Source organism: Coturnix japonica, chromosome 7 (genome assembly GCF_001577835.2).
Source record: "Coturnix japonica isolate 7356 chromosome 7, Coturnix japonica 2.1, whole genome shotgun sequence".
In the NCBI taxonomy this organism is placed as follows: Eukaryota; Metazoa; Chordata; class Aves; order Galliformes; family Phasianidae; genus Coturnix; species Coturnix japonica.
Window position 1 is genome coordinate 31,079,000 of NC_029522.1, and position 17,949 is coordinate 31,096,948.

At 42.5% G+C, this 17,949-nt stretch overlaps 1 protein-coding gene across 1 annotated transcript in view; it reads right to left on the reverse strand.

The window, feature by feature from the left end:
• The window catches only part of KIF5C (kinesin family member 5C), a 69,075-nt gene that overhangs the window by 4,793 nt on the left and 46,333 nt on the right, over positions 1 to 17,949 (reverse strand). The window contains exons 22-25 of the mRNA XM_015869249.2: positions 7,785 to 7,856; positions 6,993 to 7,097; positions 4,303 to 4,519; positions 3,198 to 3,311 (exon numbers count right to left, since the gene is read on the reverse strand). Of these exons, the coding sequence (XP_015724735.2) occupies positions 3,205 to 3,311; positions 4,303 to 4,519; positions 6,993 to 7,097; positions 7,785 to 7,856 (501 nt within the window). The 3' untranslated portion in view covers positions 3,198 to 3,204. The remainder of the gene's footprint in view (positions 1 to 3,197; positions 3,312 to 4,302; positions 4,520 to 6,992; positions 7,098 to 7,784; positions 7,857 to 17,949) is intronic.

Sequence of the window (17,949 nt, forward strand, 5' to 3'; positions counted from 1 at the left end):
CCTAGATTAATCTAAATGGCCTGCCTAGATTAAATATAGTTATTCATCTTGCTCAAGGATGGGGAGGTGCTGGGAACATACCAGAGACTTTAGGATAAGGGAAGTTACATTGTCAAAAGCTTGTTTGCACAGTGTGTTTCACAAACACGGGTCCCATACAAGCTGGTTTAATAATTTCAGTAAGCTGCGATGGAGCATTACTGCAATTGTTAGCATATCTTCATTTCACTACTTTTCAAATGAGGTACCAGACAAGTTTAAGCAAACATGAGAAGGGCAGGATAGGCAGATAACCAGCTTACTCAGGATCTGAAATACGAAAGCACATGCTTTGTCAACACACTCAGCTCCCTGCATCTGCTCTTGGTGTGCCTGCCTGTGCAGGGGTCCCATGCAGCACCTGAGCACACCTTGTTGTGCCACTTTGCTCACAGGTGTATCAACATCAGGAGAAAGTTCTTCAGACTGCCACCCCACCCTTGAGAAAAGTGCTATAAATACAGTGGTAGCCAATCTAGAAGTTTGTATACAGCACTTGAACTGTTCTCCAACACAGCAACTTGAGTATTTATTTCATATCATCAGCCAGACTTGTCCTGCACCTCAGCTCTGCCTGTCCCAGAGCTCTGCTAGTGCTCCTCTGTCCCCTTGGTAAGGTGTGTGATGTAGTTAAAGCAGACATAAAGATGATCTCTGGGCCATCTTAAGACAGCTATTAAATGATGAGCTGCAGAAGTGCAGCACCACCACAGCTCAGCTTTCCCTCAGTAAGGTGATGAAGAACAGGAACGTGGCCTCCAGATGGGGTGTACGGAAGGATTCTGAGCAGGTCCATGTTAGGCATTTAAAGACAGAACTTCCAAATGAACTGATTTGTACTAACACAGATCTGCATACATATTTCAAGTAAGAAAAACAATTCAGCATGGATTTCTACCAAGCCAGGACACACACTACCACAGTTACCCTTATAGCCACACCAATGTGAACTCCCATCCTCATAACTTCATCAGATCTGCACTTGAGCTATGCCCCAGCTAACAAACTCACTGCACTTAGATTTCTGAAGATTCCTGAAACTGACACAGACAGAGGAATTCTCTCTTAGCGATTCATTCCTTGCTCTATGGAGTCTTCTGTTTAAGCTGGCAACTGGCAATTTGCAATTTACAACAATGTTTTATTAATGCCCATTGGCTGTTATTGATGGGGTGTTCTGCTCAGGTTAATGACTCTCAATTCCTGACTGGTCTAGCAGCAAAAAATGGCTACTGTCTTCATTGTGAATGATGAGTGAAATAAAACAAATTTCCCCTCATCCTGGTATAAAATTGTCATTCTAAAGAACGTGTTACTTGACAGCAAACATTTATCTAGAAAAACCATTCCCAATTCTTTTTCTCCTCTCCCATTACCTATGACCTTCTCAGCTCCAGATGTGGCCTCAATCTGCTTATCCCCTCAGACAGAAAACCCAGCATCTAAAGCACATGAGATTGCTCTTTATTGACTTACAAAGTCCTATTTTGTGATATGCTCCATTCGTGTTATGCCTGTTTATTTTACTAATGACTTCTGTTACGCTACAGTCGTTTGCTCGACGCATGCCTATAGCTGGTGTGTGGCCTGCTCATGTCTGACAGCTTTAATTTCACAACAGATGGTCTATTAAAGGCCTGCCCAGTTTAGGCAGGTAGCAGCTTTTTTCCCCACAGAGCAGCTTTTATTACATACGTTTAGAAATAATTTATAGGCTTCTTTATCACGCTCCTCTCCCTTTGCTATTTCATGGGAATGCAATGAAGTAGATAGAGGCTATATTTCCCATGAGATGGAAAAGCAAATTTCAGTTCAGAATCAACTAACTCATGAAAGCACTCGGCAAAGACTTGCCTTAATTCATCCACAGCAAAAATATGCTGCTTGCAGCTACAGGGCTCACGGAAAACACAATGAACAGAAACAATCCCCACGACACAATAAAAGGTTGAATGATGTGATGGATGGTTTGCATGCATGCATGACACGAAGCATTCTCAATAAAAAAAAAGAAAAAGAAAAACACACCCAAGAATGCCAAATGCCTAAAGGAAACCAGATACTATCAGAGAGAGTCGTAAAACAGAATTAATCCTCCAGAGGAGAAAGAAGCCAGGCTTGGAAAGGCAATCCAGGAGTCCACCAGCTGCTTTCCACAATCACTCACTACCATCCAACTCCTAATATGCTCGTAACAAAATTATCAACTAAACCACCCCAGAAAAAAATGAGCATTTAAGGAAATGAATAGAGAGATGGGTGCATGAAGCAGTCTTATGGGACTCTGTTGCTCTTCTTTCCAAGACAAGACTTTGAGTAGACACAGAAACCTTAAGTGCTCACAATGAAGTAAAATATTTACATTTTCAGCTGAAGAGAGCTGACTAAGAGTGCAAAGCAAAAGAAGCAAGAGCAAAGTTTGCCAAATGCTGACATTCAAATTCAGAGAGCTCTGTGCTGCTGCCAACTTAAGGCTGCTTTAGCCCTGCCCTGGGCTGCAGGTCTCTCTAGGTACAGCTGCTCAGGAGCAGGAGGGAGCAGATGCTGCTTGTGAGGGGCAGAAGGAAAAGCTAAGTGCTTGTGAAGAAGCATGTTTACCATATGGATCCATCTCTCAAGTAATATCTCACCCTAAAGCATGAAGTTTGCAGCTTCTAATGTTTTCCATTTTGAACTCTGACCAGGAAAAACCCTTACTAGTTTGCAGGCAGCTCCTGCATGGGCATGGAAGTGCTTGGTTGCTTTTCAATCACACACAGCTAGTTCCTAGTACAGGGTTATTTACTAGAAGTCTTTATCCTTAAAGAATATCACAAGGAAACATATTCGTGTTACAGAAAGTAGAAAATGGAGCAGCCTCTGGAACTCTATTTTTAATACCCAAGTTTCACACTGCTGTGTGCTGATTTCAGAACAGACTTGCAGTAGCATTTCAGTTTATTAAAAAAAGTTTCAAGTGATAAGTCACTAAATAAAAACTCTGAGCAGCAGCAGCTTGCAAAGTACCCTAAACAAGGCAACCCTCACTTAATTACTTTCTCAGTTAAAACACAGGCAAAAGACTCCCACTGAAAGTAGGAAAAAAAAATACCATTGGTCTGCTAAAAGCAAAATATTAGTGGTGATCAGTGACAGAACAGTTGGGCCTTTGGTCTTACTTCTCATCTATTTGGTGCTGTGATAGTAGCTGGAGTTGGACATCCCACCCCCTCGGATGGCATGGACAGCTGTTGGAGACGACGCTGGGTAATGACCAGGGCGGATGGGCTTGGCTGCAGAGAAAGCAGGAAACCAAACAACACAATTAGCTTTTTCCAACAGGATTTTACCTCACCTTCTCCTTTAGTACAAAGCCCATCACGTACAGGAGAGAAACTGCTTGTCAGTTTAGTCTGTAATCAGAAACACAGTGTTCCCTTACCTCAGCCAACAACAAATACATCGCTCTTCTGTTTGTGACAGAATCCATCTGACCATTTCATGCATGCCCATCATCTCTACAAAGACTGTGGGCTGTCTGTACAGCATAGAGAGAACTCAAGACTCATTTGGTGCTCACTGATGGACTTTCTATGTCCAATTTCCTGCCACGGCTATTTGTGCATTTCCAGAAGAAGCAGAGACAAAACTGATAATGGCTTTTTAGGACTGGCAGCATAAGGCAGGAAACACTGCGTGCTAATTTTTCCCTTGGGTTTTAAGGCACCAATGTTACCACCACCATGCAATACATTATCTTTCTATCTTGTCAGTTCCTAGAAATCAGTTCAGAAATTGCCACCTGAAAAGTCCCATATTGAACACTATTTGATTGCATGCACAGATTCAGGTTGTACCAGAGATACAACAAGCATCTGCATTAGACAGGAATATTTGACTCTACACAGCCCAAATGAAAGCACAAGTAGTAATGGGAAGAGGAGAGGAAGGAGCTGAAAGGCAGAACAAGAAGAGCACGTGGGGAGCAGGAAGAAATCGAGAGACTAATTTAAAGAGACACTTTTTCAGGTCATTAAAATGGCACACAAGACCCATTATGCCATTTATTTGCTGAGCTAAATAGCAAAGGCACTTTAAACTTCAGGTGGGGCATATTCTATTAAGAAGTGAAGCCTTTGAAGCTGCTTGTGCAACAGGGGAGAAGCAGACCCAGAAGTTTGCCCCAGACTCCTGCTTTCAAAGCTCTTTTCTTTCACAAATGAGCAAACAAACCAACCATGAAGTATGTGAGCAGTCGCTCACCCCTTAGCAATACACCCTTACCGATCTGAGCAGAGTGTGCTCTCCGTGCCATGTTTTTGGCTCTTACAGCCTCCTTAATGCGATCCACCTCCTGCTGGTACCTCTTGCGGTCTCGCATGGCGTTCTCCTTGGCCTCCTTCAGTGCACTCTCCAGGGCCTTAACTCTCTCTGCCGTAGCTCTAAGTCGTTTTTCCAGCTTAGGAAGCTCACAACGAAGATCTGCATTATCACGTACCAACTGCAAGAAGAGAAGGTTCAGAAATAACCTGTGAGAAACCATAGCAAAGGTCATCTTATAAGGAGAGACAGAAATCACCTCTGTTCCTCGCTGCAACTTGCACACCATGAGGGAAGGAAACAGGTTTCCTCCAGAAACACCTGTAAAAAGTTTATGCCAAAAACAGATTTTCTCTTCCTATTAATCATGCTGGTCATTTGTCCAGCTGAGCTACCAATCATTCACATTCAGCAGGAAGATCAAAGAACACGATTTCACAGATGACTGAAGGTAGAAGGCTCTGGACGAACCCTGCAGGGAATTACTGCAACAACCAAACTTCCAGACCCTCAGAGCAACTCAGACAGAAACTCTGCTTTCTCAGCATGCAGACACGTCTGGCATTTCAGTTACTTGATCACTGCATTGCTTAAAAACCACAGTGCTTAAGCATAGCTTACAGTCAATACTTGGATTCATCAAGAATTCACCATCACCAATGGTCAGGGGATGTTTACCTTCTTGTTCGCTATTCAAGCATTAGGGAGAAGCAGAAACTTTCTGTTCCTCAACCATTGCTAAGAATTCACCTTAAGGCCTGTAACCATAAACATGGTGATGACAATATGTAACTTTAAATTCACAGACTTCCTTGATTATGAACCCGAACAAGCTCTACTGCTTATCATAATAATATCTAATGTTATATTCAACCATAGGAGGCAGATTGATTTTTAGGTAAGTAAAAACTGATACAAACAGACTCTTGGTTTAAACAAAACACAATACAGATTCTAAAGAACAATTTATTGCTAAAAGTCAACAGATAACTGTTCCAAAAAAATAATACTCCCCTTTCTGAAGGGAAGAAAGTGAGTTGATACCACATAAATAATACAGTAAAGCAACAGCATGCAGTAACATTCACACATCGTTTCGCAATCAAAACCTTTTACACCTGCTTGCTGGTCCAGGCTGAGTGCCAAAAGAAAAACACAAGCAAAGCTAAAAAGAAAAACCATTGTCACAATGAAAGTGTCAAGCACATGTTCTACCAAACAGCCCTAGTTTGGAATACGTGCAGGATGATCTTCTATTCAGGTCAAGCCAAACGTTGTTTTTTATTTAAGTTTCTTATGAGACATGAACTCCTCAGTTGTTTTTGAGTAAATATACATTAATGAGAGCTATAGAAATCTGAAAGACTAGCAGAAATGTGAACAGAATGCAAAAAAAAAAAAAGGCACTAGAGTGCAACAAAAAAGCATTATTCACACGTCCTGATTTCCACATTTAGAAAGTAGGTCTTTAAACCATCTGTTAAGGAATCTCAGAATACTGAATCTTAATGGACACTTGTCCCAGTCCAGCACTGCTTGCATTTTTGGCATTTCTACAGGAATAAATAAAGCAAATCTTGGATCCTGCTGTGTCTCCCTATCAGTTTCAGAAAACCGCAGTTGAGAACGCTATGTTAGTATTCATAAATGAAGCCAGAAGCCTCTTCTACTACTTTGTACTCCGCGTCTGAGATGTGGGATATGGTTCGATAAATCTGTCATCTTAGAAGAGGGTGGAAACTGACTTAGTGGCAGAAATGATCCAGTTTTACCTACTGAGATAGATATACCCACACATAGACACCCTAATCATATTTAGGCTCTCAAGTGAGCAGAGGGCTCTCCCTGATCTATACCCAAATGCTTGCCTACAGCACACCCCTACACCTCCCACTTGTTGGGCTGGCACCCACAGTGAAGGGCTCTCGTTGCTCTGAAAAGCAGACATCCAAAGGAAACAGGAGCTCTTAAAAAACAGGGAAGAGATGGAAATCATCATGCCCAGAAATGGCCAGCTCAGCATTCCTGGGAAGGCACCAGCCCTTAAGCTGCACAGAAAACCTCTATTTCCAGCAATAAAACCTGGGGTGAAGTAGGAGGACGAGGGGATAGATGTTCAGTGTGATGCCCACGTCTTCCCAAGCAACTGTTACATGTGATAAGCCCTGCTGTCCTGGAAGTGGCTGATGGCAAGAGCTGAGTGCACTCCTTGCTTAGATTTGCTTGCGCAAGCAGCTTTTGCTTTACCTATGAAACTGTCCTTATCTCAACCCACAATTCTCACACTTTTACCTTTCTGATTCTCTCCTCCATTCCACTGATTGAGCGAGCGGCTGTGAGGTTCTGAGCTGCCTGCCAGGGCCAGACCACAACAACATTCCAGTAAGTAGGTGTAGTCCTAATGCCAACAACTTCAATTGAGAACTATAGGTACCATTTCCTTAAACAGTACCTACATATTACCTTCAAAAATTATTCCCTTAAACATATAAAAATATAATCTGGGGGGAAAAAGATGTAATTTGTAATACTAGAGAACAGTGTTACTCGAGCAGTTTTTCCTATGGGTGAAATTACTATCAGTCAATGAAAAAGGCACAATGGCTTCTGATTTAATAGGAAAAAACAAGCACTGGAAGAAGTGAAGCTCCTACCTGTTTGTGAACCTTAGTAAGCTGTTCCAGGTTGTTCTCAAGAAAGGAAATCTTCTGCTTCTGCGCAGCACTTCCGCCTCCATCGTCGCTGTCAAGCTCAACGCTCTGCACAGAGGGTTCCAGGGGTCAGCAAAACCATGCAGAAACTCAAGAGGAAGCTCAGGCATTTTGGAATGTAAGTTTGCCATAGACAGAAAAGCCTTCCAGAGCCCCAGATTAAAGAGAAGTTATTTCACCTGTTCATTTGATATTTAGGGGCCATATTGCTCTCCACAAAGAAAATGAAATATTCTTACTGAACAATGTATGGATCCCAAACAGGACCACAGACTTTAGGTGGGGAAAGAATTTCCCTTTCTCCAGTTCTAGGTAACATTTTTACCTTATATAGTTATACCAGCTTCTCCAAAGCCACTTTAGAGAACTGTGAAGTACTGTGAAGCCTTTGAATAATTATGCGACTTTTTACTCTGATTCAACAATTAAAAACACCTGAATTTGAATGGTCAAGTAGCCACAGGATCATAAAGTCACAGTGTCTGGTGTAGTTAACTTGCATTAGTGCAAGTTATACTGAGCAGTTTCTGGTACCCATTATGCCATCTTTCTGAATGCAGTAACTTCACTTAACTACCAAGACTTGTAGGACCCAACAAGAGCCAAAGCTTGGGTAACCATCAGGACAGTCTTAATGCTATTGCTCACTGATACTGAAAAAAAAATAGTAATCCCATTTTGTAATAATATGCACATGTGGATTGCAGTATATTGGATGACAAGAGGTATTCTTACTTTTTTAACACGAGTGGTGAGATCTTGAACAAACAGCTTGCGTAGGTTATGGAGAGTCTGGAGTTCTCTAGCCTGGAATCAATTTACATGAAAAGACACAAATCAGTAAGATAGATAGTAGATATTCTGGGCTTCTAAACAAAACAAAGACATCTCTGCAAATTCACATAGATAATATGACTTTAACATGATCCACTTATAGAGATGTCCCTGCCTGGTACATGCATTGGCTGTTGAAGCAGCCTACAAACAAGCTGCTCACAGAAGAGCAGGGCATGCACTTTTCCTCTTGCCAGTCCATTGCCATGTGCTGTCTGCAGCACCAAAGCCACAAGTCTCACAAACTGTCCATGGTTACACATATCTACCTACATGACTCTGGATTCACTGCATTGCAAATTCACTGACTGGGTCTGAGCGCTTAATCACTGGAGCAGGAGATGCAGAGTGTGCCATTCTAAACAACACAGCAGCAGAAGAGAAGCCTCCCAGAGAACTGGCATTCAGATGTGCTTCACAAGCAGACCTCCAACCCATAATTCATTCCAATGAGCCCCCTTGTCTTGCTTCTGTATCAGCCCAGCAGTGGGAAGGAGCACAGGGCAGCAGACGTGGCCCCACAGAAACTATTCTCCAACCCTTACTCTAAACCACCATCCAAATGCCAGCCAATGCCTACTGAGCCTGATGCCCCCCGCACAACTGTGTAGGGATGAGACCCCATTTGGCTTTCCTCTACAAGCCACTGCATGGGCCAAGTGAGAAGCAGGTAGGCATAATTCAGGTGTAATTACCCTGTATTGAGCATGCTGGTCACTTCAGGTGCTTTCGAGGAGGAAGGGCAGCAAAACACAGTTCTAGTAGCCTCAATAGTGATAGCTTACTAACAGGAGACTACAACAGTAACATTTTACCTAGACTTTGAAATTTGGGAAATGCACAGACTTAGTTTCATAGCATCACCACAGAATCACAGAATGGTTGGGCTGGAAGGGACCTCAAGGATCACGAAGCTCCAACCCGTGACCACATGCAGGGCCACCAACCTCCACATTGATACCAGCCCAGGCTGCCCAGGGCCCCATCCAACCTGGGCTTAAACACCTCCAGGGATGGACGGGGCATCCACAGCCTCTCTGGGCAGCTGTGCCAGCACCTCAACACTCTCAGAGTAAAGAACTTAAAGCTTATCTGATATAAATTAGTCATTTTCATGAGCACCAGCGCAGGTGATTTGGTTACACATTAGTGATGAAAACATAGGGGAAAAATAACCCTCAATAACTTGTAAACACGACTTACCACTGTTTCCTCCAGCCCTTTAAGATCTTCTCTTGCTTGTTCCCTTTTTTCATTAAGCAGTCTAAAAAGATCACAACATTAAACATGAAATCAAAAAACGTTTTAAAAATATTCTCTTTTTCCTGTGGGTTAAGAAATGGGGGATTTGAGATTTGCCGTAATATTTCATAGAATTGGAGCTCTATGGCACCATTTCAGCAAGCATCAAATCTACCATTAAAAAGCTTAAAACTTTTAAAGAAGGAGTAATTAGTAATCATTCATTTCTACTGCACGCTGCCTTTGCTACTGAAATCCTATTTTCAGCACAAATGTTTCAACACAAATGCTTCCCACCAGGATATTTCCTGTGCATGCATTAAAAGGCACCAGATTCAAGGACACCAGGTGAGAAAATGGTTGACTTACATGAGCTTTTCCAGTTTCATTTCTCTCTCCTGGTCCTCAATTTTTAATTTATCGTAATCAGCACTCAGCTTCTCTTGTTCCAGTTGCAGCTTCTGATTCATACTGGAATGGAAAGAAAAAACAACAAAAGGTCTGAACAGCTCAGTCCTGAAGGCCATAAATACGCAGTTCAGTTTCCACAAACAAAACTAAGAAATTCTACTGTAAAATTCTGGAAGAAATTAAGGCTAACGAATCTGAAAACCAATAGTTTTTATTTTCAAATACTGGAATATTAAGCAGCCAACCCTATACTCTCCTGCCTTGTTTGTCTTATCTTAAAGGTCCTTGCTCAAGGAACATTTGGACGTTGTGTTGAGGGACACGGTCTGGTGAGAACTATTGGTGATAGTTGGACTGGATGATCTTGTAGGTCTTTTCCTACCCTGGTGATTCTGTGACGTGCTGTTCTTGCATTCTTTCTGTTCTGCTTTCTCATTTCGCTACTATTATTCACCCACACTATAAATATGGACAGGAGTGCTACATCACGGTTGCTCAGATTTTATGAACGCTTCAGAAATAAGAGCACAACAGTAAAAAGAAACCTTAACACCTTTCCAAGCAGGGGGGTATCTGACAGTTATATTCCTGTGTCACAAAGAAATACCATGAACGTGAAAATGAGATACACTGGAGTCTGTGACATAGCTGTTGCGCTACTTTTCCTAAGACTCTGAAGTACAGAGATAGCAATTAAAACTAATAAAACCAATCAAAAAAACAGTCCTGTAGCGTCACAGAGCAGTACAGGAGCACAAGGAGTGACAGGGAGTAAACATACTCTCTGATTTCATCGATTGTTTTCTGCTTCTCTTCAATTTCATCTCTCAGCCTGGACAGCTGCTTCTGATGGGCTTCCCTGTGACTCTCCATCTGCTGCTCCAGTGCCTTCTGCAGAGCACAAAATACAAATCATGAAACAGAAATCAAGTAACACGCCTAAGGTTGCTTTTTATGCATAATGTAAATTAACCCATCTTTCTAGATTGTTTAGCCACAGCCCTGACATTTAAATTGTATGGTTAGATACATTCCCAGCTGTAAGAAAAAAACTGAATATCAGAGTGACATATGGCTGAATCCTTTTTCAGCCATAGCCAACAAAACCATTCGCAGCCATGGATGCTGGCTCTTATTTTTCAGTTCTCTGTTCAAGTGATTTGAGGAACCAAAGCAGCTCCAATAAGCAAACACAGTGCACCAAACCTCTGTGCTCTCTGAAGTTGGTTCAGCAAACAAACTGGTCTCAGAAGACACCTCAGATACTCAGGTTATAACTTACTTTTTCCTTCATCTGGCCACCAGCCTCAATACCAGCAAGTTCTCTAATTTCAAAGGTCACTCAATTCTAACAGATCAGGTTTTCTAACAGAAGCCAGCAATTCTGACAGAGGCAGAAAAGTTCTTTTAAAAGCGCACGACACGTACAGGAAGACAAAATTACACTCTAATTATCAGCTAATGAATGATCTCACCAAGAAATCGACTTTAAAATTGTAGCACACGATATTACCTTCATTTCCTCTGCATCCTGAAGCCGGGTCAGGTGCTCCTTCTCCTTATCTTTGAAACTGACTTCGTGCATTTTTTCTGTTTGAAGTTGGAGACAGTTGAGAGTTAACCAACCAATCATACGACATCTCTATGTCAAGCCATACAAAAAGAACAACCGTTGCTTGCAAGGCAGGCAGCAAGATCAGGGTGAGACTGTTCTGAAGGGGCAGACACAGCCATGGTTTTGCAGTACCCTACGTGTAACCACTGTCCAAACCCTGCTGCACTTACTGAAGGCACCCTCCCAACCTCCCCTCATCTCCTATGACTCTGCCTGTAGGGATCCTCCCTCTCTTCCTTCTGCTGGGTAATGGTGGCCTCCAGAGACAGATCATTTCTTGTGAGTGGGGTGGGAAGACGAGATGTGTGAATAAAAAATCTCGCAGATGTTTAAAAATCCTGTCACCATCTGCGGCTCCCAGAGTCACAGAACAGACCCTGTACAGAAACCCAGAGTAATTCTAAGGCTACAATGTCATTATACATAAAGCAGAAGCTTGGCAAAACAAGAAAAACTCCTTTTGATAGAAATTTTCCACACTGATTAGAATGGAAAAAAAAAGCAACATGAGGGTTACCTCGAGTGTCAATGTAGAGATGCAACACAAGACCTTACTGCAAAATACACGCAGACAAACAGTGCTGTAGGACCAACCAAGGCAACACCTCAACATCAGAGCTTGACCCTGTGACACCAGGTCTCCTGTCACTGCGCCCTGCAGAGCTCAGGGCTAGGTAAATGAGCTCAGATCCCATCTGTTTAGTTGTATTTCTGTGACAACGGGGATACAAGTATGACAAAAGTAGAGCAGGATTGAAAAATCAAATGCTGCAGCAGTGCCAGGCGAGCTGTATGTACAATACTGCATTGAAACCTGCATTTTCTAAGATACAGTTCTTGGAAGAAATGATGACCACAGGAACCAACATGGTACCTTGAGCACGTAACTTGGCAAGCTCTTCATTGAGAGAATCCTGGGACTCTTCCAGCTGCCTTCTCTTCTGCTCCATGTTTTGCATGTAGTCTGTCAGGGACTTGATCTTTGCTTCATGCTTTAAAGGCAGAGGGAACAGGAAAGAGATGTGAGCACACACAGGAGTGTGTGGTGTCATCCACACAAGTCATCCACCACCTCAAGGATCAGATTAACCTGGCAATTACGTAGCCATAGATCTTTTCTTTTTACATGGTACCACTGTGGTTCCATGACAATCATAAGAAGCATACTGAGACACCTAACAATGAAAAAGGCCCCACACAGTGAGTTCAGTTGTAACGTGGAGCTGCAGATCAGTCAAAGAATAGCAAGGTGTAAAAGAATGCTAGCAAACACACAAAATTACTCCAGCTGAATCCTGGAAGGAAGGAAGAAGAATCAGCAACAGAAACATATCTCTCTCAGCAAAGTGCTCCAGATGCTGACAGTGCTCACTGTCACATCCACACCAGCAATGTCAGCATGAAACCACCAAACTTAGGAACAGCAGAAGGTTGGGTCTAACATAAAGAAAAAGGGTAGAAGCTAAAGAAATGTGTGTGACAATTTTAACAGCATCACTGCTGTCACTGAGTCTCTCTGCGTCAAATTATTTCTTTTCTCTCTGCAGTAATTAGGTCTAGACTAATAAATGTGCTGTTAAGATTTAAATTAAGCCAACAATACTTTTTCACTCCATATATAAGGTGTATGTGCCCACTAACAACACTTTGAGCATAACACCGAGCTTCTTCCTGAGCTTAAAAACAGATGGGCCTCAACACCTGCTTAGTGGCAAGGCTTCCAAAATGGCAAGGCAAGGTGATCACCTGCTTGAGAGTATCTCTGCTTGGTTTCATCACCATGTTAAAATGCAATACAAATATAGGGAAGGGAAAAAAGAAAGGATGTAGCCTTGCAGTCTCACTTCTTTCACTGCATCTTTTCACAGCCCTGGATAAGTCACTCAAATATTAAGCCTCCTAGGAGGGAGGTCTAAGAAGAAGAACACCAACCTCACACAGACAGACAGGCTGGCTTCCACTTAACGCACTCCTTCACTGGGTCAGCATAAGCCAACACCACAGCTGAAGGAGTGTCCCAGTGGCCCACTGCTGATACTCATTCCCAGCACTGTGCTGCCAATCCTCTCTGAGCCAGCAAAAGCATACATATAGCTGCTTTCGAGGCAAACCTGCTTTACTCATGCAAGCTCCCAAGGAAAAGGAGCAACACAGATTGGCAGGATGACTTCTAGTGGCTGTATCCACTTTAAGACAGCATGAAAAGTGTAATTTTACTTAACATTTTTGCACAGCCAATACTCTCAAGATTCAAGCCTCCCTTGAACACTAAGAAGCATGCTTACAGCTACAGCTATTACTGCAGACCTGAATAAAGGCATCCTGTGACAAGAGGCTATCCTTGCTCCAGGTTTTCTCTGAGTAACTGCTAGCAAGAGAAACAGAGTAAACTCCAAACTGTCTCCATCACTTCATGTGTGCAGTAATCAAAGAAGCATGGTGAAGCAGTTAGCCCCCTCCCTGCATAATGCTGCAGCATGCATCACTGCCTGTAACATACCACCCACTGAAAAGCCCTGCTACCATCTGGATTTCTATCTTACACGGTAATGTTTTCTATAATATATTATTACATGCATATTGCTGCCCAGCTATCTGTTAGCATACCGATGGTCCAGATGTTGGGGCTCTCCAAATGCTTTGTTAGAGACCCATACAATCAGTGCTTCCTTTGTCAGATTGCTTTCTAAGTGGAGGTACAAGATGCAAATACATGCTGAGGAAATCGCTCTGGGAGCATTTTCACTGTTATGCCATTGAAAACATTTTGAAATCTACAACAGGAGGACAGAATCTTACCACAGAATGTGCTGTAAAATGGTGAGGGGAAGGAATGCAAATCGAGAGGAACAGACAACAGAACAGACAAGAGAAACACCTCTCTTCTCCCTGAATTCTCATTTCTCACTCCTAACACACACATCTCATGAGGAAGGAGGCTGAGAAAATCACCAAACCTTGCTTCAAAGGAAGAAGGAAGGAGCAAACATACCTGTGAAATGAGGAGCTGGCAAGCTGCAAGCTCCCTCTCACTGGCATTCATCTTCCTGTTGGAGTCTATCTGGGCACTCTCCAGCTGCTTGCTGCGGTTCACCAGAGATTTCACCTCAGATTTCATCTTGCTGATGTAAAGCCGTGCCATGGTGAACTCCTCTTCGATCACCCCGTTCACATCTGCTAACTAAACACACAGAAGATTGCAATCTAAAAGGTGTGGTCCTCGTGGAAATCAATGTGTAGCCAGTTTTCCTGCTGAGAAACAGTTGTCTGGAGCTAGATAACCTTTGTGAGAGCACAGTCACAGCCAAGGAGCACCCACAGAGTGCCATGTTACCTTTAAACGTGCTCCAGCACCCTGTTTGTCTGAATTTTCATTGATAAGCCTCAAAAGTAAGAAATTAAGACTTGTCATGGAATGCTTCAGCATCTGAAGTAATCAACGCCACCAGAATGGCAAAAACCTGCTCACATCACCAGAAGATTTTCTTTCGTTCAAGCAACTGAAACTCGGAGAACATTTTCAAGTGCTTCTTAAAGAAGCGTGCTCTTGAATGGCTGTGCTTCCCCATTAAAAGGCTACAAGACAGGCGTTGGTCTGAAACTCCTTCCTGGCAAGAGCAAATTAACCCCCCTCATCTCTGACCATTAATATCATCCTATTTATACATCACTTCCTTCCCTGGTGAATAGAGTGCCTTGGATTTTGATGTCTTTCTCTTCACGATTTTCCTTCAGCTTCTTAATTCACATAACACACTGATGAGCTGTAAAGATTCTTCTTGAGTGTATGGGCAGTAATTTCATCTGGTTTTGCCTTTTTTCTAGCAGCAAAGGGAAGACAACGTGTTCTGTCCTCTTTGAATAGCCTAAAAATGTTGCCGCCTCCAAAACTGTCAGTCTGGTCTGAAATTAGACATACTTTGAGAAGCTGCTAATTGCCAACAGATCTCAAATTATTCATCTAAAACCTTTTCAATCTTGCCTTATTTACAGACAGCTGCCCTGGAAAATGCTGACATCTTAGTTGCTATAAAAATGTGTATCAAACGGCCTCCATTTGCAGAGATTTCCTCTTACGGTTCTTATTAAAACGGCCACCAGAGGTTGCTGTAACATCTAGCAAAATATGTTCCTGTGGTCCAGGATCTGCATGAACACAATACAGCAAGCAGCATTTAGCAACGACCATGTAAATAATCTCTGAAGTTTACAATTTTGTTCGTCTACAATATTGTAAGCATATCAGTGAGAGCATCTACCTTCTCTATCAGATCTGTAAAGCCAAGAGCCTGACAGAAGACAAATCTGAAAGCAAAGCTGGCCAAAATGTGCACCATCTCCAGACATGTTCAGACACCAAGGATTCTACTGCTTCACAACCTACACCCCTCATTCTTACCTTCCAACTTCAGAGGAAAAGAATCCTCCAGGAAGGATACCTGCCAATATGCAAAAGTTAATCCTGTCCTACTGTAATGTAGAATTTAGGTGGTACATAGCACAAATTTACTAACGCTGAAATCAATGCTTTTAAAGCACCTTGTGTTCGGAAGCATACACAAAAGTGTGGGCTCTTTGATGAAGTCAGCCACTGTTCAAGGTACGAAATGAAGAGCAAGAAGATCACTTCCTTCACTCAGGTGTCCTGGACAGCTGTCACTACACAAGTATGGATTTAAGAGCTGCTCGTGTTCACCTACAAGCAGTTTCAGGATAAATTTCAAACAAAAAAGGAAGTTACCCAGAAGCCAAATCTCTCCAATGATGATTATTTAGATTCCGGGAATACTTGCTCCTGCCAGCTAACTATGGAGTAGGTCTGTGTGTGCATTGTTTGGATAGAGAACCCCAGCCCAGGCCTCAGACAGCAGAGTTTAACAGATGCATCAGCACACAGATGGGCTGCATGAGTTTGGCCCCAAACACCGAGCTGGGAGTCAGGTGTGGTAATTATGCACATAGACACTGACCATCTCTGACCCACACAGAGATCTCTTCATCAGTGTTTTACACTGTGCTCTAACCAGGATTTAAACACCTGTGTCCTGGGAGAAGAGCCGCTGTGTCACACACACACACGCTCCTTATTTTCATATGGCAGGAGGTACAGGTTGGGGGGAAGCAATAAAGACAGCCAACTTACTGTTTTAACATCGTTAGTGCCAATGATCCCCCCGATCTCTCCCAGGTCTTTAAGCAGCAAGTTTAAGATTTCTGTAGCTCTCTTCTTCTGATGGTTACTGAGCTCCTGCAACTGGCCCAGCTCCCTCTGGGTCGCTGACAGAACCGTCTGGAAAGATCGAAAGCAAAAGTTACCCTTCTTTGCTCAGATTCTCTCTATCCATACAGAAACATCACAGAACAGAATAAAGCCAAATTTCTTCTCCGTACATGATAAATCCACCAAACACACCGTCCCAAATCTCTTTGCTTGAATAAAGCAGCAAAGATGAAGCTGGGAGTTAACTGTGCTTCTATAAATTTCTCCCTGCTTCAGTGCACTTCAATAGTGCCACTTTAGGGCACCAGTTCTTCTGTGATATCTAGGTTACACAGTACTGCCTTTTATTTTCCTGGGACGTGTCTGCTGGCTCCATGCACTGACACCAACTCCAGCAACACACAGTTTCACCTCGCCATAATCCACTTTCACAACTCACTTGCTAACAAGGCTACTTTAGATCTATTAAACGTAGTAAATCCCGTAAGAATCTTATTTGCATAATACATGTCAAAGAAGGTTAATCACGGAGAAACAGGTATAGAAGGATATAAAATTCAATTTTTTCAAATGGATTTCATAGTAATCTGTTTTATTAAAGTGTGTAACAAAGTCTTTCATGCAAGATATGCATGAAATCAGACATGTTAACAACATCCTTTTGGGTGCGTGTGAGGGATGGACCAACCAAGTTAAGCTAATTTGGATTTTTCTCAGATCAGATTTTTTTTGCCTTACAATCAATGCATCATCTGAAGAAAGCATTTTTGGTGTTGCTGAGATTCCCTTACTCTGTATGAGATCTCTGTTCCACAGCACACAGTCCAGAGAAACACAAACTGATGTAATTTTAACATAGCAGGTTTTCACATCTCTCTCGGTACAATATCACTTTCAAATGATTAAAACATGGAATGGCCAGTTCTCACATTCAGCTCAGGAGCTGACATGGTGTGCAAAATGCAGAGCTTGCAACAGAGCCACAATCTGCAATCAGCTTTCATGTAGCAGCTTTCAAAGTATCATATCCTAGAATTAATACAGATGATAGGAGGTAGCACCAGCAAGTACAGATCTTTCAACGCTGTTGCTCCAATCTTTATACCATTATTAAACATATGCAGCAGCATTTGAAAGCTCCCCAAAATGACACAGGCTAGTAATTATCAGGGAAATTCAGTGGAAATCTTTAGGAGAGATGCAGAGTCAGGAGGGAGGAGGGAAGCAGCACTATAAGCTGCCTGCTCTTACACTCTTCTGTGCCAGTTCATCAGCCAGCTGCTCGTTGGCTCTTGTTTTGTCCTCCACTTCTTGGGATTTCTGGTCATAATTGACAGCTAGTTCTTCCAAGGCCTGAAGGACCTCTTTCACTTCGTCTTTTGCAGCTTCATTCTCAATCTGAAGACGGGTGAGTTCCTCCTGAATCTTCTCATAATCTCTCCTAGTGGAGGCCAGAAGCTGCAAAGCAGATAGGACAGGAGCATAAATCACATGAGAAGTCATTTAAAAGATTAAAAAAAGGGCAAAAACAGACAAAGAGAAAGGCAAAACATGAGCAGGCAACATGTGTATGGAAG